The sequence below is a fragment of the Balaenoptera ricei genome, chromosome 4 (assembly GCF_028023285.1).
Source record: "Balaenoptera ricei isolate mBalRic1 chromosome 4, mBalRic1.hap2, whole genome shotgun sequence".
Taxonomy (NCBI): Eukaryota; Metazoa; Chordata; class Mammalia; order Artiodactyla; family Balaenopteridae; genus Balaenoptera; species Balaenoptera ricei.
In genome coordinates this window covers 93,693,086-93,714,382 of record NC_082642.1, presented here as the reverse complement: position 1 = coordinate 93,714,382, position 21,297 = coordinate 93,693,086, and the positions used below count along the sequence as shown (strand labels likewise).

Sequence of the window (21,297 nt, the reverse complement as noted above, 5' to 3'; positions counted from 1 at the left end):
TATTTCTACTGTATCTGTGGGAAGGAAGGTGATCTCCGCGTCTTACTCTTCCACCATCTTCTCCCCAAGCCTGATCGCTTGATTAAATTTTGATCATTTATGATTTCCTATTAATTTTTCCATTTTTATCCACATTGTCTAATATATTGATATAATGAATTTCCTTTCAACCATTGTAGTTCTGTGTACTTTTTTGTTTCTTATGACTTCATGATTTTTTTTGTTTTTTTGATTGACAACATTTATCTATTTTATTGGTTTTCCCCAAGAAAAAATAGTATCTGATTTAATTGAAGCACTGGATTTTTTTTGTCTGTTTGTATTTCATTAATTTCTGTCTTTAACGTCTATTAATTCCTGTCTTCTACACTTTTAGACAATTTACTGGCCTTTTATGGACTTAAGTGTTTAGGTACTTTATGTTTAGTCTTTATTTTTTTCCCAAGGAGAAAATTTAAGACTATACATTTTTCTCTGAATAATGCTTTGGCTAAATTCAACAGGTTTTTATATGTTCTAACTATTGTTAAGCAATCTATAATGTCAGTTTTTACTTCTTTAATCTAAGTGTTATTTAGAATAATTTTTGTTAATATCCAACTGTAGACACTAATAAATATAAAATAGATAACCAACAAGGACCTACTGTATAGCACAGGGAACTATACTCAATATTTTGTAATAACATATAAGGGAAAAGAATCTGAAAAAAAATAGATATATATGTATGTATAACTGAATACTGTAGGTATAACTGAATCACCTTGCTGTACACCTGAAAATAACACAAAATTGTAAATCAACTCTACTTCAATTAAATAAAGATTTAAAAAAATCCAACTGTAGAGAGTTTAAATGTCTGTGTATTTCATTATTTTATTATAATTAAGAAATGTGGCTTTTATGACGTCTACTTTGGAGAATTTGTTGAGATTTTCTTTGTGATCTAATACATGTACAATTTAAAAAATATATTCTAGAAGTGAGCGAAAGGAATTAATATTCTCTATGGACCCCAAAGTTTTATGCATACACATGTGTGTGTTTAACCTCAATTGTACTACTCACATAGCATATGTTCTTACTCATTTTTTAATCTACTTATCTTTTAATTTCTTTAAAAAGGTATCTTTAAAAAAAAAAGGTGTCAATTCTCCCTCTATGAATGTCAATTTGACAATTATCTTTGTGCTTCTAATACATATTCTTTTATATGTTTCAAGATAATTTTTGGTGCATCAGCTGATGTGCTTTTTGCACTTGGTAATGTCTTTTTTCCCAGTGTTTCTTCCCCCATTCAAACTAGACCTTGAATCATTCATTTCTTTGAAGGAGGAAGGCTGCTACACAAAAACAGAAGAAAATAAAGTCCGGTATCAGTCAAAAGCTTTTGAGTTGCACATACCTGGGTTTCAAAGGTCTAAATCATGATGGATTAGAAGCCCAAAGCCATAAAACAAATTTGCAAGAATTCCTGATGTTATAATAGCTAGCTTTTACTCTCTCAGACTAGATCAGTATTCCTTGGGCTAGGATCAGGAGACTGGAAAGGAATTAAGAGAGTTGGAGACTGGTGTGCCTCCTTGAGAAAGTGACCAGCTCCCTCTCCCCTCGTCACTCTGGGCTAACTTACTTTGGTTAGAGGACACACTAAAAACTCCAGACTGGGTTGAAAGATCTAAGAGCATAGAGGACCTGCACGTTGCTTCCTGAGTGAAGCTTGAAGAAGTGGCAAATACTCAGAGTTCTCTACCATGAAATATGGAATGGGAGCAGTAGAGTAGAGGTGGCTGCATTCACTGACTAGGCAAATATTTCATACAGTGTTGTAGAGGTTTCCAAATTTTCCCAGGAGGGGCATAGAAGTAACCAAGAGAGGGTCGGACCTGAAGAGGTCTTGAAATGAGGACAAGAAGAATACTGCCTCACTGATTCACATGGACCAATGATTAGAGACCTATCAGGAACAAGCCTTTCAGCAGATGCTAAGAACAGACAGAAAATGATGCCCCCCTGACATTAAGTATGTCCCCTGGAACACAAATTCAACTCAAAGAATTTGTCAGGTAGAATAAATGGAATATGGAAAATCTGAACCAGCTGAGATTCGCCTGAACCAAATAAGATTACATTTCTGCCATCTAGCAGCATGAACAGTTGAAACAAAATTTAAGTTCACTTACAGAAAAATTTGTTTCATTTTAATTTTTATACCTAAGGTTGTAAAAAAATACCCACAAGATCTATTTCAAAACTAACTTGATAGATGCATAAAGAATTGACAACTGTCCTATCTTCTAGATGGATCATACTTTCTACCAGTGTAAATTTTTTTCCATCTGATGCTTTTAGCTTTTAATTCAGCCTTTTCTGTTACTACTATTGTTTGTGTAAGCATTTATCAGGTATATTTTTATTCCTATAATTTTAAATATCCTCGTGTCATTTTATTTTTGGTGTGTCTTTTGAAACAGCATATAGCTGGATGCTTTTAAAACTATACTTGAGATTTTCTGCCTTTTAATAATTTATTATGATTAGTGATGTGTTGGATCTATTCCAGTCATGTCCTTTTATGTTCTCCATTTATTATGCTTTCTTGTTGGGTCTTGTTTTTCTATTTCCTGCTTTTTGTTGCTTAATCAAGTTTTCTTTGTTCACTTTTTTTTCCTCTAATGGTTTTTAAAAAGTTATCTCCTAGCCCTCCTTTGTTGCCACCATAAAATTGGACGAAGAAAACTTGTAAATTGCTTCTTTGGCTCAGCTCCATCTTCTCTCCAGTACCTGGGAGCTGCTCCAACTCCTCCCCCTTCTCCTCCAAGCTGGAAAAGGAGGAGATGTGAGAGAAAAGACAAAAGCAAAGGTGGAATCAGAGGGAGGAAAGAGAAGCAGAGGTCAGGAGAAGGTGTATGTTCTCTGCAGCACACCTACCACTGGCCCAGCTGGCCCCTGTATTGTTACAGATGATATCAAGACTGGTACCTGGAGTTAGGAAGGTGAAGGAATGTTCTTACGCGTATAGAAGCTGGAGAAGGGTGACGATCAACAGCTTGGGTTCAGAGAGCTGTCTCAAATTGCAAATTACACACCTTTGAAGAGTAGCGTCTGTCTGTCCCAGGACTTTTGCCAGTTCTGCTAAACAAAAGACTTCATTGTGTGGGTTTTGTTTTTTTTTAATTCTCTGATACTTGCATGAGTGTGGTCTCTTTTTCCCAGTGAGATTAAAACTCTCTATGGAAAAGGAATTTAATAGCTAGCTCAAAAATAATTTATAACCAGGCTATCAGTGCTGAGTCATGAAAAACTGTGGGAAGAAATTGGGTTAGGACAATAGACCCTGGTAAATATGAAAAGTTGAGCAATCCTAACATTCCTAAAGGATGGTAGCTCAGGGAGGACACTGTGTTGGGACTGGGGCAAAGAGAGGAAAACTAAATTTCCTCCAACCGTACGCCTAGGTAGCTGTTTACCGGTGCAGAAAAGGCAAAACTATTCTAGATCTGTTTTGCCTCTATCTTCTCAATCAATCAAAGTGGCCTTCCAACAGAAAAGGGGAGAATTAACATCGGAAAGAAAGTCTGAGATAGATGGAGAGATAATAAAGATACCTAACCCCTATGAACCGGTTTGAATCCTCAGATTCCAGAAAACCTCATTCTAATGAGGTAGAAAACGTTAAAGGTATGATCTAAAAGTCCCTGTATGCCACACTGAGAAACCGTAAAGAATGGATAAAGAAGGCAAATACTCTCCTTATTTTCAAATAAGGGGCAACAAATGGATTCTGGACACAAAAGACAAATAAGGTAGGTGTTGATTCCAGACAAAATTTTTTAAAAATTAAACTTTTTTTTTTAGTATTTAGAATGAAGGGTCATTCGGTTCAATAATACAAGTTGAAACAAGCAAATGTCATTTCTTTTTTTACAGAATTACTAGGATTACAACAGGAAGGGTGTTATTAGATTCCTTGAGTTGGGCAAGTCTCTCATGATAGTAATGTTACTTGTATGGTTAAATAAGAGCTAGATGATAATATAGCCAGCAATTCTGCAGCTGATTGACCAAGTGTATCTACAAAGAGTTGATAAAGAGATTGGTATTTACCCAAAGATGTAAATAAGTGAAGACCTGCAGGGCCTGGTCTTTAACCCTATCTAGGTTTGTAGGTTTTAAGTTACTTAAATAATGTATAAGAGGACCTGCTTATCAAATTTTCTAGATACACAAGGGTTCAATAATATGATTGATGACAGGATCAAGACTCAAAATGATCTCAATGAGTTTAATGCTAGGTTAAAATTTAGCAGGAGCAGATCCAAGAATTGTGGGGCCTGAAGCCTACAGAATTTGGAGGGGCCTCTTTAATTTAAAAAAATTATAAATACAAAAAAAAATAAAGAAATAAAATACAGAAGTGAATATTTATCAGCATGGTAAAGAAATCACCCCAGGCTTGGAGCTAGATCTCTTTATCCAACTCCCAACATCTCCCTACATTCACAGGGGCCATACAAATAAAAGACCCTGAAGCTTAAACTTTTTTAGCTTCAGGGTGTAAGTACTTCTGGCAATACTCTTTCATCTATATTAAAATAATTAAACTTCATTTCAAAAATACAGGCTGGGGGATATTGTTTGACCACAATCTTACTATGCATCAATATTGTGACACAGCAAATAAAAATGATCCAGCTCAGGCAATTAATATTCAAATTTACCATACACATTGATCAGATCAATTCTGGGAGCCCAGATTGAAAGGGAATATTGGCAAACCAGAGCATGTACTAAGGGGAAGCAGACAATATAATGAGAGAATTCTAAAACCTGCCTCATGAGGAACTGCTGAAAGAACTGAAGTGCTTGGCTTTGGGAAAGGAATAGTGCTGGGGGATAGATGACAACCCACAGTATACAAGAAGAAGGAGACTTATTCTGTATTGTTCTGGAGGAAGGAAGTATGAGTTGCAAGAAGATTTCAGCTCAATATAAGTCAATCCAATTCAATAAATATATATGAAGTCTATTATGTGTCAGGAACTGGTTAAGGCACTGGGCATAAAGAAGTGATCAAAATGGACAAAATTATCTATTCTCACAAAGTTTACATTTTGGAAGAGAGATAGACAATAACACATAAATATATAGTATATCAGGTGATGAGGTAATGTATCCTAAGAAGATAAATATAACAAGGTATCAGCAACAAACAATTAAGAATACAATTTTAAAAGGATGTCAAATACAATTGCATCAAAAAGCATCAAATACCTAGGAATAATCCAGCAAAATATGTGCATGACTTATACACAAAAAACTGTAAATTATTGGTGAGAGAAATTAAAGAAGACTTAAATAAGTGGAAGGATATCCTGTGTTTGTGCATTAGTAGTCTAAATATTTTCAGGATGTCAATTTTCTCCAAAATTGTTCTAGAGATTTAACATAATCCCAATGAAAAATTCGTGAGTGTGTGTGTGTGTGTGTGTGTGTGTTGACAAGCTGATTCTAAAAATGTATATGGAAATGCAAAAGTCCAAGAGCAGCCAAGATGACCTTAAAGAAGAATAAAGTTAGAGAACTTACTGTACCAGATTTCACAACTTACTATAAAACCACAATAAATAAGACAGTATGGTATTTTGGCAAAAGAATAGATAAATAGACTAACCAGACACAGTTGAGAGTTCATAAACAGAACCACACATATATGGGTACTTCAAAGCAGTGGTGACACACAGAACAGTAGAGAAAGGTTGATCTTTTCAATAAATGGTGCCAAGTCAATTGGAAATTCATTGGGAAAAAAATGAAAGTTGACCCATACAAAAATCAATTCCAGTAGGATTGCAGATCTTAATGTAAAAGACAAAACAAAAAGCCTTCTAGAAGATAACACTGGAGAATATATTCATGACTTGGTGTAGGCAAAGATTTCTTAAGCCCGACCAAAACACATTAACCATAAAGGAAAATACAGATAAATTGGACTACATTAAAAATGAGAACTTCTCTTCATGAAAAGGCACTATCAAGAGAGTGAAAAGGCTGTTCACCTGAAACTAACACAATATTGTAAATCAACTATACTTCAATTTAAAAAAAGAGTGAAAAGACAAACCACAGAATTGGAAAAGGTATTTTCAATATCAATAATTGACAAAAAAAACCTAAATATAAGCCTAGCATATCAGAAAAAAACATATATTGGTAAGGAAAAAGAAAGATAACCTAATTTTTAAAACGGCAAGGGGGACAGAGACATAAACAGACACTTCATTAAAGAGACTATCTAAACAGTCAATAAACATATGAAAAGGCACTCAACTTCACTGGTCATCTGGGAAATGCAAATTAAAACTACAATGAGACATCACTTTACACACACAAGAGTAGTATTTTTTTAAAAGACTATACCAAGTGTTGGTAAGGAGATAAGTAAGAATTCTCATTTACTACTGGTGGAAATATAAATTGGTATGACCACTCTGGAAAACTCTTTGGCAATATCTTCTAGTGCTAAACATATGCATATCTTTTAACCAAGTAATTCTACTCCTACATATTGCCCAACAGAAACGCACGCACATGTACACCGAGACATATACAAGAATTTCACAGCAGCATTATTAATAATAGCTGAAAACTGAGAGCAATTCAAATGCCCATCAATAGTAAAATGAATCAATAAATTGTGACATGGTCACACATTGCAATAGGACACAGAAATGAAAAAGCAACAAACTACTGCACAGTATGGCTGAATCTCACAAATTATTGGGTGAAAGAAGCTAGATGTAAACGAGTATTTACTGAATGATTCCATTGGTATAAATATAAATAATCTATGGTGTTAGAAGTCAGGCTAGTGGTTACTCTCTGGAGGGTTTAGAGGATGGAAAATGGTATAAACGCTGGTCAAACTGTACATATTTCTAAACATATGTTATACTTAAATGAAATTAGTTAATTAAAACAAAAATGAGCAAAAGACATAGGCCCCATTTGAGCTTTTTAGAGTATCCTGAGCGGGGTTAGAATAAAAAGAGCACTTGGGCTACAAGTGAGTGTGTGAGAAAACCTGACAGTAATGAAACAGGAGACTGGGAACCATGGAGGAAAGACAGCCAATGAGAAATTCACAGTAGCTGGATTCCTTAAGTGTTTTTAAAGAACAGAGTATTTAATATTCATTTTTACGTTGTTTTCCGTGCCGTGATTTGCTCTAACCTCTCTATGACCCCATCACACACCCCAAATTTACTGCTCTCGAACCATCAGTAAAGTTTACAACATCTTTAAAACATAGTAAAGCAGGATAAATAAACAGTGATGAAGAGGGGTGAAAGAGAGGCTATGCTATTAGAGGACAGGAATCCCAAAGGAAGGTCTCTCTGAAAAGGTAACACTTAGAATTGAGAGCAAAAGAAGTTAGGGAGAAGAGTGCTCCAGACTGAGAAAAGTAAATGCAGAGACCCCAAGGCAGCATATGCTGGGCACATCCAAAAAACAGTAAAGGAACCAATGTGTGTGGAGCCAAGAAAGACCATAGGAGATGACGTCATAGAAATAGCAAGGGGCCAGATAATGCTGGTCTCCACGGGGCATGGCCTTTACTAGATTTTACTCTGAGAGAGATAGGAAGCCATTACAGACAAGGTTTTGAGCAGAGAAATTACACATCCAAGTTGTTTCAAATCTATCAATCCAGTTGCTGTGTGAAGAATAGACTATAGAGATATCCGCAAGGGTGGATGCAGGACCAGTTAGGAGGTTTTCTAAGAGTAAGATCATGCTGGCTTAGAGAAACTGGCAGTGGTGAAGGTGGAGAAAAGAGGATGATTCTGGATGTATTTGGAAATCAGAGCCAGCAAGACTTGCAGATGGACTGGATATGGAGTGTGAGGGAAAGAAAGGTATCACGAATGCCTCAGGAAAGAACCTCCTAACCCAAAGAGCTGTCTGACAGTTAGATGAGCTTTCCCTTGATGCAGTTATCCGAGTGGAAGCAGTTATTCCTTCATGGGGCCCTCTGAATGTTCTTCTCCCTCCAGCTCACCTGCCAAACAAGCTCCTAAGAGGATCTCTGCCCTTTGAGGCAATGGACCTAGGTGACCTCTAAGATAGCTCATGTGCAAAGTATTCTAGAACTTTAAGGCAGTCAGAACGTGGTCTATACATCATAAATTTTAGGCTAAATGGTTGAAAAGTAAATTTCCTACAGCAAAGTAAGTTTTTAACTGCTATTTACCTTTTTCACCACACACGTATTTTTATTCCAGTCAAAATGGGTTACAATGAACAGCAGAAGCAGCTGCTTTGGGGTAAGCAGACACCACAAAAGCCTGGAGCTGGCAGATGCTGATGTGTGGAAGGAAGGAGCAACCCCACCCTCTTGGCCCTTGGGGATGGTTATGAGTACAGGCTACTCAAAAGAAAGTGTAATTAGAGAGTAAATAATTGAATTGTAAACAAGCATCCTAACATTTTCAAGTGCTCCATAAATCATACAGTTGTCACAGTGGTGCCGCTATTGCTCAAAGCTCACTTGGAACTCTTCTTTGGGATTTGTCCTCAAAGGAAGTTAATGTAACTTACTCCAAAATCCAGTCTTTCAGGTGGTCAGATCCCTGGGAAGCTCTGCTTTCAAAAATCTCAGATTCTGGTTCGCAGAAACTATAAAGCTTCTAGTCTATCTGGTGTTTGACCTCTCATGGCATCATTCATGAACAACAGACATCTAACCTCTGCTTCAACCCCCAGAGTGAAGGAAATGTGGTTAACACCCCCAAGGCAGCCCTTTTTCATCTTCCTAGACAGCTCTGATTGTCAGAAAGTTCTCATTCATTTTGAACTGAAACCCGCCTCACCATACCTTGCACCCACTGATCAAAACAGAGTGTAGGGCAGTATTTCCCAAACATCAAGCACCTGTGTACCACCTCCACATTTTGTCCTTTTTACCATATCTAAGTATTGCTTCATATCTAAGTATCACTGGTCCTATTAGCTCCTTAATATCTCCCTTTCAAATTACCCAATTTTCTTAGCCAAGTAATTTTGCCTTAAATGGAAACTACATCACCTTGTAAATGAAAAACCCACACCAATTAGAAATTAACAGCATAAGGAATAATATCAGAAGGAAGAGAAAGTGATGATGTTAAATTCTACTCAGGAACTGTTGCCTGGCAAGAGTGCTGATCCTGAGGCAGGCTCTCGCTCTGTTAGAACAGGAGATTAGCAAGTGTTGAGAGGTGTAAGGACAAAGCACGACAAAAATGATACTTCTTTCTTAACATCCATAGGTTCAAGAGAATGGAAGAGAGCATAACTTTTTTCACCACGTGATCCACTGTTATTTAACATTGTCTGTGTACCACTCAAAAGCATTGCCTATACTTCTAGTGGGAGATGTACACACTGGGATCCACTGGCAAAGCAGCTTGGCAGTGGTCAACCTGATCAGATTCAGGTCATTGTTCTGCCACTTCCTAGCTGCCCAATCCTATACACCTTAACCAGTTTCTTCATCTTCAAAATGGAAGTAACAATAGCTCTTCGGAGTGATGTTTTCTTAAAGACATTTGACTATTTTGCTCCAATTGTAAGTTGATGATTGAAGAGTATAAATTCGGGCTAAGATTGCAGTGTCATTCAGCTTTTGGGCTGAATTAACTCAGCCTTTGGGCACTGACCAGGCTGTGTTGGTAGCCAACTAAAATCTCTAAGATATTTTGATATGGACTGCTGCTGAGCCAAATCCCGCATTGTTAACTTGTATTGCTGGGCATTTGGGCCTGAGGGAGGACTAGGCATTTATTTTATTAACTAGATTCTCCCCTTCACTTTAACCTGGTGCTTCAACACTTGTTCAACTCCTTCTCTTACCCTACATTTGAAGAGAAGGTGGTCAAACCAGCAGAACTGGGCTAGGATGAGGATGTATTTGTGATTCTAGATGCATCTGTTCTTCTGGAGTAGGAAAATGGAAACTTTTTGCTGAGTACCCATGTGGTATCAGGCACTTTTCTCCAATAACTTATTTAATGCTCCAAGAACCCCTTAAGGTAGGTGTTAACCCCATTTTACTGAGAAGAAATCTGCATTTTCACTTGAAGTCGTTAAGCAAGGTAACTATGCAATTTCTTATTCTTTTGGCTTAATATTTTCCTTTTTTTTTTTTTTTTTTTTGCTTTATAAGTAAATAAATACTCCCTCCTTGTTCTAAAAACATTTTGAGGCACTCCTGCCTTGATGTTTCTCATTTTAACGATTTTGTATAATATCTCATTAAGTTACCCTACCATAATTTATTTTACCAATTTCCTATTGTTGACAGTTTGACTTTGTTTCTTTGCTTTTTGTGGGTTTTTTTGTTTTGTTTTGTTTTGTTTTTCTTTTTGTGGTTTTTTAAATTATTGTTTTCTGTAATAAAAGATCCTGCTACGAACATCTGCACATAAGTATTATTTTGTTCCGGAAATTTCCCCAAGAATGGAATTAATGCATCAAAGAGGATAACAACTTTTGTGGCTCTTTATAGAGACTAGCAAATTGCTCACCCAAAGGAGTATGTGTTATTTGAGGATAAAAAGAAATAACTGGCTGTTTACAAAAGAAATCAATTTCCCACTTATTCATAAAGTATTCGATCCCCTGATAGGTGGCAGGTGCCGTGCCAGGGACTGGGTACAGGGATGAGCAGGGCAGGCCGAGTCGCGGTCTTCAAGGAGCGCACGGTCAGGTCGGGCAGAGGAAACGACAGGCAACAGGTGTCTGCCTCTGACCAGGGAGGACCGAAGCGCCCTTTCGCGCAAGAGAGTGGAAGGAGGGAGCTGTTTGCAAGCACCGAGGAGATCTCGCAACGTAGGCAGCACCTGACCTGAGTCTTGCAGAATGAGTAAGAATCTTGGTACGCGATTTGTATTTATTTTACCGTGACTTTCTGGCCTTTTATCGGAAAAAAAAAGTTTCCCACTCTTAGCACAGAGCACAGAGAACGCTGGAGGAGTCGTAGGCCCCCAACCTCTTAAGCCTCTTTCCATCTCCAAGGAGGAGGAGGAAAGTGGGGGTCTCTCCAACCTCGGGAGCAGGATCTGGGGTCCGGGACCTCCCAGCGCGGCACCGGAAAGAACAGGAGAGGACGCGAGCGCGGGGCCCGCCGCCCCGAGAACCAGACCCGACGCGTGGCCCTCGGCGCCTGGCTCCAGCGGAGTCAGCTCAGCACGACCTGGGAAGCCGGTGAGGGAACCGGAGCTGCCCGGGGTGGAGGGTTGAAGAGCAGCCCGCGAGCGGCTCCGAGGGGAACTGGACTCGGCAGTCGGGGACCCCGAGGGGGCGGGAGCGGGAGAGGGGCGGAGCTCCGAGGCCGGGGCAGCGGCTGCCGCCCAGAGGGTCTGCGGGGTCTGCTTTGGACATACCCGAGGACGAGCGCCTCTCCGAGACCGTGACCTTGGCTTCGGGAACCGACCCCGCGCGCCGTCTTGAGCGCGCCCTGTGGAAACCCACGGCCGACGGGCTGGCGCTGCTCGCGGTGAGGCAGCCCGGGCCGGGGCGCCAGGTAACCTGGACCAGGGGCCGCGAGGGCGGTCAGAAAGGGCCCCAGTGGGGGAGGGGCAGTGACGGGGCTGGGGGCCGCGGGCTGGGGGCTAAGCGAAGGGCGCACGCTGGCGCAGCTCAGGCCTCGGAACACTGGGCGTGGGGCGTGGGGGAAGTCAGGGTCCACCTTACCGGACCAAGGGCTCACCGGTCCTCAGAAGGGGCAGTGGGTCGCCCTCGCGGATGAACGGGAATGCGCACCAAGACGCGGCTTCTGGGTAGCGTCTTGTGCCTCCGCCTTGTTTCTGCCTGTGACACAATCAGAAAGTATTCCCTTTCCGTGTGTTAACAAGGGAACGGGCAGTTTTCTAGCGTGTGTGCATAAGGAAGGCTACAGCGTCAGCACCCATCCTTCTGGGCCATGAGTCCCCTAGCAGGATCCTTGGCCCAAGCCTCCAGCTGCCTTGGGGACCTTGTCTCAGTGACACCAAACTAAGGTGTCAGTCCCGGGGCTTTATCACCAGCCGCTATATTCCTTGGGGAGAAAAAAGAAGTACCAGTTTGATGGAATCTTATATTATTTTTTAATCAATAAATTATAGTTTAAATAGATGATTTTTTAAAAAATCAAATAATGCAAGTTTAACTTCTACAGATATTCCTATACTTGCATTTGTGTCTATTTATACCTTCCTTGTTTTTTACCCATATCTTTTTCAACTCTACTTCTTCCGTCCCCTCCCTTTGATTCGTTATCTCACCTCCTGCCTAATGAAAGTACCAAAAGAAAATGACGTCACCGCCACTGGCCGCATCCCTTAATCTCCAGCGTTCCTCGCTGGTCCCACCCCTGCTCTCTTCAAAAGTCTTTCACCCGGGTGGCCCTTGGGGTAGGGAGCCCACTCCCGAGCGGACATTTCTTTTACTTGTCTTAACTGTCCCAGAGATTCAAAGAAAGGAGCTTTGGCGAAGAGCTCCTGACGAATTCTGTACTACCTGTTCTTTCCCTTAAACTGGACTTTGCAAATGCAGTTTAAGTAGAGTCTGGTACTGAGGAAAATTAATGAAGGAAATTTCCTAAAGTGTTCTAGATTTCCAGAAATTAACACTTCACTAGTTCCTATTCCTGAAAGCAGAACTTTGCCAATCATACCTCCCATTATCTCTGCTGCCTTCACCTAGGACCAGCAAAGTAACAGGCATAGGATTTTTCCTCAGTAGCAATCTCATAGGGTGGATGTTTTATATTTGTGAAGGGGCTCAGGGACATACCTTTGTGGTAGACAAGGGGGGAGAGGAAGATATAGAAGAAGGAGTTAGAGGGGATCAGGGGATTAGAAAGAGAGGAGCAGGCCAAGACCCTTAAGAGGAGAAGAATCCTGGAAGTGGGGCCCTGTCATTTAGGAACAACCTCCAGATAATTTGGCCAGCAGACCACACATGCAGCTTACTTCTTGCCATCAACCAACACAATCAACTACTTTCCAAGACTTTTTCTATGCAAGGCCAAAACATACTGAGAAGTGGGGAAAAAAATCAGCAAATCAACCCACTTTTGTCTATGTGATAAAATAGAAGTGGTTTAAATTATTTTTCCTGAATTAATAGTTTTTTAGGAGTTGTGTAGACTGCTTAAAATAACCTAATAGCTACTCCAGTCACTACGTTTTCCTTTGCTTTGTTCATTTTTTTCATGTTGTATGACCTTGACCTGGATCCCACACAGTTCAGGAAGTTCAGGTAGGTTAGAAGCTTCCACTTCTAAGAACCTTTTTAAATGAAGGATTGGGAGAGGAGAGGATTGGAAAATAAGGACTGAGTCTTGTGGTAGGGTAGGGGAATAATGAAGAGGGATGGACTGAGTACCAGCTTGAGACTGGTAAGGAATCGGGTGTAATTCTCAGAACAAGGCAATAATGAGTAAGTAAGACGTGAAGGAATCATTCATCATTCATTCGTTCATTCAAAATGTTTGCAGAATGCCTGGCTATGTACCAATCACTGGGAGAAAAATGATGAATAAAACCAGGCAAGGTCTCTGATCTCCTGGAGTTTACAGATGCTTTGGGGAGGCCACCATTAGTAAAATAACTAAGTATTGAATATGTAATTACAAACTAAGATAAGCTTTCCTTTTTTTTTAAGCTTTCCTTCTTTTTTTCATTGTTATTTTATTTTATTTATTTATTTTGATTGTGCCAGGTCTTAGTTGCGGCTCACAGCCTGCTTAGTGGCATGCAAACTCTTAGTTGCTGCATGCACGTGGGATCTAGTTCCCTGACCAGGTATCAGACCCTCGCGTCCCCTGAGTTGGAAGGCAGATTCTTAACCACTGCGCCACCAGGAAAGTCCCTAAGATAAGCTTTCTAAAGGAAAGAAATAAAGGTCTTTGAGGGTGTATACAGACTGTCCTCTGAGATCAGGGAAGGCTTTCTCAAGGAGGTTTCCTTTGAGCTGAGATTCAAGGGTAGGTGGGAATGTTGGGGATATATATGGCTTTGAGGTAGGACCAGAATGTATCAGTTAGGAATTCCATTTGGCTACCAGTAATCAAGAAGCCAGGTGTAGTGTTTGCAATACTGCATATGCACACATGTAGAGTTGGAATTTCTGGAACTTGGGGGAAGGATGCTTTGTTATCACAGCATTGTTTGTACTGCCCTGAGTTGGTCATGGTTTTCCATTATTGTTGTTCTTGCTTCTAAATTAAATGTTTAGATTCATTTTACTCTTGTCAGTTTAGCTTATTGTGCACAATAAAATTTGTGCATTGTGGTTCAAATGTGAATCATCCATATTTCCACTGCTAAGGTAGATATGTACATAACTCCCATACCAGATTTGGCTTGTATGGTGATAGCTCATTGTTGTCACTGAATACTTTCCCAGGTGAAAACAGGTGTGGCAGGTCAGCTACAGTGTCTTCTCTCCACCCCTATCCACTGCTCTAGTTTTAGTTACCCTAAAGCTGCATGTACCTCTTCAAAGTTTCATATACAGTCCTTAGGTAAAGAAAAAAATTACTAATTGCATTGACGCTGTAAGTAAAATTAACATAAATCTCACAATATAGTGGCATGGTGAGTTTTGACCAAGCATCATATTTCATGTGCAAATATTTTTACTCATTCAACAATATTTACAGTGAACCTTTAATATGCCTAGCACTCTGTTAGATACTGTGGGTAAAATGGATTAGTAAGAGTCAGTCCCAGCATTTAAGGAATTCACAGAAGTGTAAGAGGAGAGAGTCATACTTGTCTATGTAAGGGTAGGAAAGCACTGTGGTTGCTATAATGGAAGCATAACTAAGGTACAGTGATGCACAAGGAAGGGGAGTGGTCAATTCTACTAGAAAAGGAGAGGAGGGGTCCAGAAAAGGTTCATGGAGGAGTTAACACTTGAGCTGAATCTTGAAAGATGAGACATACCATAAGATAGACAGAGGGGAGAAGGCATTATAGAAGAGGGATCCATGTGCCAAAACAAACAAAGACACGCATGAAACACTGTCAAGGTCCAGGACCTGCAAGTGTCTCAAAGAGCTGAAGCATAAAGAGCAAAGAGGGTCTCATGAAGAGATGAGGCTGGAGTGGCGGGCAGGCCAGGTCACAGAACCTGCATGCCATCACACCGATAGCATTGTGATTAAAGTATGTGCTCTAAGGTCAGACAGTCCCAGGTATGAGTCATGGTTCTGCCATTTTCTAGCTGTGGGGTCTTGGTCAAGTCACTTAGCCTCAATAAGTAATGGTAACGAAGGTTGTATCTCTCTCATAAATTTGCTGCAAGAACTGAATTAAGTCATGGAGTACCTGGCACATTATGCACCCACTTGTTGTTGGCTGTTATTTTCATTTTTTATCCTGGGGCAAAGGGAGCCACTGGAGGGTTTTACGTAGAGAAGTGACTTAGCATTTTTGTTTAGAACGCTGTCATTCTGGCTGCATGTGGATACTGGGTTAAAGGGGGATAAGTTTGGAGGAGAGCAACCATTTAAAGAGATTATAACCACTCAGATGATGGTGATGATGGCCTGAACCATGGTGGCCATAGGCATGGAGAAAAGGAGACAAGTGCTTGAGATGTCTACAAGGTAAATACCACAGAACTCAATTACTCATTAGCTGTGACAAGTGGGATTCTGGTCTGTCATCCTTTGGTACTGTCATCCAAGTGTTCTTAGGATAAACAAAAGGAAGCCAGGTGTCAAGCAGAACTGGGGATCAGATATTTAGGAAGTGCTTATATACTGAGGACTCAATGATTGGTACCAGAAAAAAGCTGTCTTTCTAATTTAGGAGACGCCTTGACAACTTCCATCTCATAACATTAAATAGGATCAGGAAGGTCTAGTTCATCCATAACAAATTTCATTCATTCATTCATCCTGTCTCTCTCTCTTTATCTCTCTCTCTCTCTCTCATTTCTGGGAGGCTTTTAGTTCAAGGTGGACGAACGTTAGACTTCATCCATTTGCCATTGTCATAATGTGGCACATATAACCCTCACTCATGCCTGGTACTTTTGGTTCAATTCTTGCCTGACACTAGCATGACTGAATTTTTCCTTCTTTTTTCTCAAGTGTCCTCCCACAATCCAATAACCTCTGGCCAAGGTGCCTTTATTAAAGTCAGTGAGAATTAGAGGATTTAGGTGGTCCCTACTTTATAATACAGTGTAGTCTTGGTAACCACATTTGTCCATTCATAAGACAGAAAATAATCCAGACATATGTGATAGTGTCTGCTGAAAAGTTGCTGGGAGCTTTATGCCTGTACCCCCCAAATGTGGATCCTGGGAAATGTTGATTGAATGTGGTTCTCTTGGATTCAGTTGCTTGAACAACTGTCTAATTACTTGAAGCCACAGAAATGAACAGACCTTAAATTAGGCAGGGCCAATGAGTGAGGTGGCAAAATGTGAAACGAGGGGGAAAAAAGGTCTGCTTATGCCATGGACAGTCTAGAATTTGATTAAAAGTGGACTTTCCCTTTTCCGATAAGCAACCTGAGGTGACCTCTAAAAATGGTTCACTATTCACCTGACCCAGAAAACCCCACAAAACCATGCAAGTCAAGATGTTCAAATCTTCATGTTCACTTTAAGAACACTCGTGAAACTGCCCAGGCCATTAAGGGTATGCATATCCGAAAAGCCACCAAGTATGTGAAGGATGTCACTTCAAAGAAGCAATGTGTGCCATTCCGTCGTTACAATGGTGGAGTTGGTAGGTGTGCCCAGGCCAAACAGTGGGGCTGGACGCAGGGTCGGTGGCCCAAAAAGAGTGCTGTATTTTTACTGCACATGCTCAAAAATGCAGAGAGTAATGCTGAACTTAAGGGCTTAGATGTAGATTCTCTGGTCATTGAGCACATCCAGGTGAACAAAGCCCCCAAGATGCAGCACAGGACTTACAGAGATCATGGTTGGATCAACCCATACATGAACTCTCTCTGCCACATGGAGATGATCCTTACTGAAAAATAACAGTTTGTTCCTAAACCAGAAGAGGACGTTGCACAGAAGAAAAAGATATGCCAGAAGAAACTGAAGAAACAAAAACTTATGGCCCGGGAATAAATGCCACAAAAAATAAATGCAAATAAAAGTAAAAAAAAAAAAGTGGACATTCCATCTCTGTGACCTTGGGCAATATATCTAAGCTCTGTGAGCCTCAGTTTTTACTGGTGGCTATCCCTTTGATATCTATAAATCTGAGGTAATGTTTCCTCCAAAGGGTAGTTGTGAGGTTTAAATGGACTATATATGGAAAGTGCTTAACACAGTGCTTGGCATATGGTAGCTGCTTACCTGGCCCGTATCCTTTGCCCCTGCTCGTCTCTGAGGCTTATCCTTACATGGAAAAAGCAGGAAGGATGAAGGTTTCTTAGGTTAAGTAACCTGAATTAATTGGCTTTTATGTATTTCTCATCTATGATTGATCACCCCCTCCCCCCCCCCCCCCCCCCCGGGGAACCGGGTTGGAAACCTGTTTTCCTCCACCCTCAGGGAATGCTTATCAGTGATGAGGGCAAAGGTAATATGATACCTGCAGAGAGGAAGCTAATTTTAGATATTCTTCTTTCAACAAATCTTTCAATACACACAAGCAAAATTACTATCAAACAGAAAAATGGAATTCTTTGACTTCTTTCACCCATGTTTCTTTGTTGGTGGAGTTCCTAACATGCATGTTTCTTGTTTAAATTGTTGTTTTTCATGTAGAAAGAAAGAAGCAGGCTCAAAGAGATTGTAATTGTTCCCCCTAATAACTGTGAACTGTTTGCCCTTAGGGGAGAAAAAGTTTTGTTTTTCTCCTCATAATAGAGGTTGATGGTTGAAAGAATGATCATATCCTCAGAGTCTCTCTAAATGTTCTATAATTTGACATAGTTTAGTTCAACAAGCATCAGTTGAGTTCCAACTGCGTGTCAGGCATTATGTTGGCACCGTTCACTCAGAGACGCCAGCTGTGGTACCCAGATCTCCAGTCTGGTAGCCCTTGCGGAAGAGGGTGGCCAGGGAGAGGAGGGGGTGCCAACTGATCTGAAAGAGCTGGCGAGAGGGGAACCCTCAGGCCGAGGTTCTCCACCACAGCTTCAGACCACAAGTCCATTAGATCATGAGCACCTTCAGGTCAGGATCCAGGTCTGCTCATCCTTACGTCCACAGGGCACCTTTTGTGCTAAGTGATCAGGAGAGGAAGGTAGTGAGGAGGCCAAGTGACCTTTTCTTTCTGCACTCTTAAAAATGAAAATATTCCAAATAAAGTTTGGCTCTGTGCCATTGTCAGCCAATTTTCAGCCTTATCTTAGGAGAGGCAGTGCAGTACATTGGTTAAAAGTCTGGGCTCTGTAGTTAGATTACCTGGGTTTATGTCCCATCTCTACAGCTTACCAATTGTGTGACCTTGGGCAAGTTGTTCAATCACTCTATGCCCTACTTTCCTTATCTATAAACTGGGGTTATTCATATTATCTACCTCATTGATTGTTTTTTTTTTTTTTTTTTTTTCATTGATTGTTAAAGGACTCATTGAGCTAATACACATTGTTCGAGGTCATCAGGCACAGACAGCATGTCTTATTTAACACTGAAACCCCAGAATCCAGCATAGTGCCTGGTACATTGGAGGAGCATACTGAATGAACAAGTCTAATACACAGGCTGGTATGGCAGTAAGTGACTGACAAAGCACTCATAAGGGATATGGGCAGGCTAGGTGTCATCTTTTACAAGTGAGGAAACCAGCCCACTGAAAGGTAGAGTGACTTGCCAGAGAAAGCACAGCTATAAATAATATAAATGACACACCTGGTTAATGCTCCTGACTCTATCTCTAGCCCTCTGCTCTTCCCACTATCTGACTCTCGATCCTATACAGCTTTTGTGGAACTCAAGGAATATCCACCTGAAAAAAATGAACACACATAACTTGTTTAGCTCTCTGAAAAAATGAATCTTACTGTAAATATCCTCAAATAGTAACTTCGAGTTAAAACTTGAAGTTTGGAAAGTTTCTATTTTGGGGTGTGGGGAGGAAAGCAGAGGATATTTTTTGTGAGAATGAAGAAGTTCTTTCAAAGTGAGAAAGTAACAGAGAATCATAAAGGAAAATTTTGATAGATTGTATTACATAAGCATTTAAAACATTTAAAATACTTACGTATAAAAAGTCATAATTAAATTAAAAGGAAAATAAACTAAAAAATATTGCAGCAAGTATGCCAGATGGTTAAAAGTTTCAGTATCTAAAGAGCTCATAGAATTTAAAACCATGGCTTCAGAAAAATGGGCAAAGGCTATAACACTTTTCAAATGAGGAAAAGCACATGGTTGGTGAACATATACAAATATTTTGACTCGACAAAAGAAGTAAGAATTTTTAGAATGATATACCAGTTTGTTGATCAAGAATACGAAGACTTTAGGGGCTTCCCTGGTGGCGCAGTGGTTGAGAATCTGCCTGCCAATGCAGGGGACACGGGTTCGAGCCCTGGTCTGGGAAGATCCCACATGCCGCGGAGCAACTGGGCCCGTGAGCCACAACTACTGAGCCTGCGCGTCTGGAGCCTGTGCTCCGCAACAAGAGAGGCCGCGACAGTGAGAGGCCCGCGCACCGCGATGAAGAGTGGACCCCGCTCGCCACAACTAGAGAAAGCCCTCGCACAGAAATGAAGACCTAACACAGCCAAAAATAAAAATAAATAAATAATAATTAAGAATACGAAGACTTTAAAGATAATGAAGGTGGAGTAAGGAAATGGCTACCCTCTTAACATATCGTCTGGAAAACAATTGCCTTAAAATTGTTGATCACCCTTGACCAAGGATTTCAATTTCTGGAACTCTATCCTAAAGAAATCATCAGAAATATGGTTAAAAACTTATACCCAAATATGTTCTTCACAGTGTTTATTAATGAACCTGAAACACTAGAAACAACCACTGTGCCCAATAGTCAGGGAATGGGTAAGTCATTTATGGTGGGGGTGAAGCAGCACAGACTAGCAGCTAGAAGCATGGACCTGGAGTCTCACCGCCTCGCTTCAAATCCTGGCTCTGCCACTTATTAGCCTTTAAGCTTAGACACCTCTCCACCTCTCACTTTCCTCATCTATACACTGGGGATGACCAGAGTACCTATCCCAACAGGGTAGTTTTGTGACTTAAATGAATTGATATAGGTTTACAATTCTAAAATCCTCAAAGCTCTAAAAACGTAAAGGTTTTTTAGAACTTTATGATCAGGAGAACATGATAGAATAACGTAAACTAACATAACTTTATCCCACTTACTGTGACTATTTTCTACGATTATAATTAAGATTGAATCTTAACTCTTTTTCATAGTTTCACTTTCCTTGTAGAATCTCTAAGGTTCTCTTTATAAATTAATAACCCTCTTGCACATGTGAAAAGATTAATTTTGAGGACAAAGCTAACTGGAATCAGGTATATCTACTTTGAGCTAATCTCTTGGCCAAGAAACTTTTCCACGTCCTCCAGTCCAGGGCTTTCATACTTTAAGATGCGGATATTATTAACCTGCAGATTGCTGAGCTCCACCCCCAGAAATTCTGGTTAAGTAGGTGTGGAGAGAAGTCCGCCGTTTTGCAGCTCCCAAGATGATGCTGGTGATGCTGTCCCATGGACCACACATTAGGTAGCCCTGCTGTAATCCACGCCTTAATTTTTTTTATATACTAAAAGAATAAAGATTTTTATTAAGCATTGTAATTTGCATTCAGTAGCCTTCAGATACACCACACCACAACCCATCTACGATCAGTCAAACCCAACAGCAGTTCATTCTTGCACAATCCATGAGTTAGGGCAAAACTCCCTTCAACTTACAGTAAGATCCTATTCAGGTCTTGTCACGCCTTAATTTTTTTTTTATTAATTAATTAATTTTTTTAACATCTTGATTGAAGTATGATTGCTTTACAATGGTGTGGTAGTTTCTGCTTTATAACAAAGTGAATCAGCTATACGTATACATATATCCCCATATCTCCTCCCTCTTGCGTCTCCCTTCCACCCTCCCTATCCCACCCCTCTAAGTGGTCACAAAGCACTGAGCTGATCTCCCTGTGCTATGCGGCTGCTTCCCACTAGCTATCTATTTTACATTTATGCCTTAATTTTTAACACCCCTTACGTTGTCCCTTTTTAATGTGAACATTTTCATTTCTGGAAATCTTCAACTTGTTTTTTATATTCTCATTCTCCTGTCCTCTTATTTCT

The 21,297-nt window shown here is 40.2% G+C and overlaps 2 protein-coding genes and 1 long non-coding RNA gene across 9 annotated transcripts in view; 2 read left to right on the top strand and 1 right to left on the bottom strand.

Annotated features, from left to right (window-relative positions):
* LOC132364809 (uncharacterized) overlaps positions 1–11,839 on the bottom strand; it is a 116,232-nt gene extending 104,393 nt beyond the window's left edge. Inside the window, exon 1 of one of the 2 annotated variants that reach the window (XR_009502921.1) lies at positions 11,737–11,839. This is a non-coding gene — a long non-coding RNA (uncharacterized LOC132364809). Of the gene's footprint in view, positions 1–11,426; positions 11,511–11,736 lie in introns of those variants that run through there. The other variant, XR_009502922.1, reaches the window with a different exon arrangement.
* The window catches only part of CASR (calcium sensing receptor), a 78,893-nt gene continuing 68,271 nt past the window's right edge, over positions 10,676–21,297 (top strand). For 3 of the 6 annotated variants that reach the window (XM_059920991.1, XM_059920993.1, XM_059920994.1), the window contains exon 1: positions 11,263–11,566. The gene's annotated coding sequence lies outside the window, so the exon portion shown is untranslated. The other 3 variants (XM_059920992.1, XM_059920995.1, XM_059920996.1) reach the window with 2 other exon arrangements.
* LOC132365411 (large ribosomal subunit protein uL22-like) lies at positions 16,573–17,034 on the top strand. The gene has a single exon (XM_059922133.1). The coding sequence runs from the start codon at positions 16,573–16,575 to the stop codon at positions 17,032–17,034; it is 462 nt and encodes a 153-aa protein (XP_059778116.1).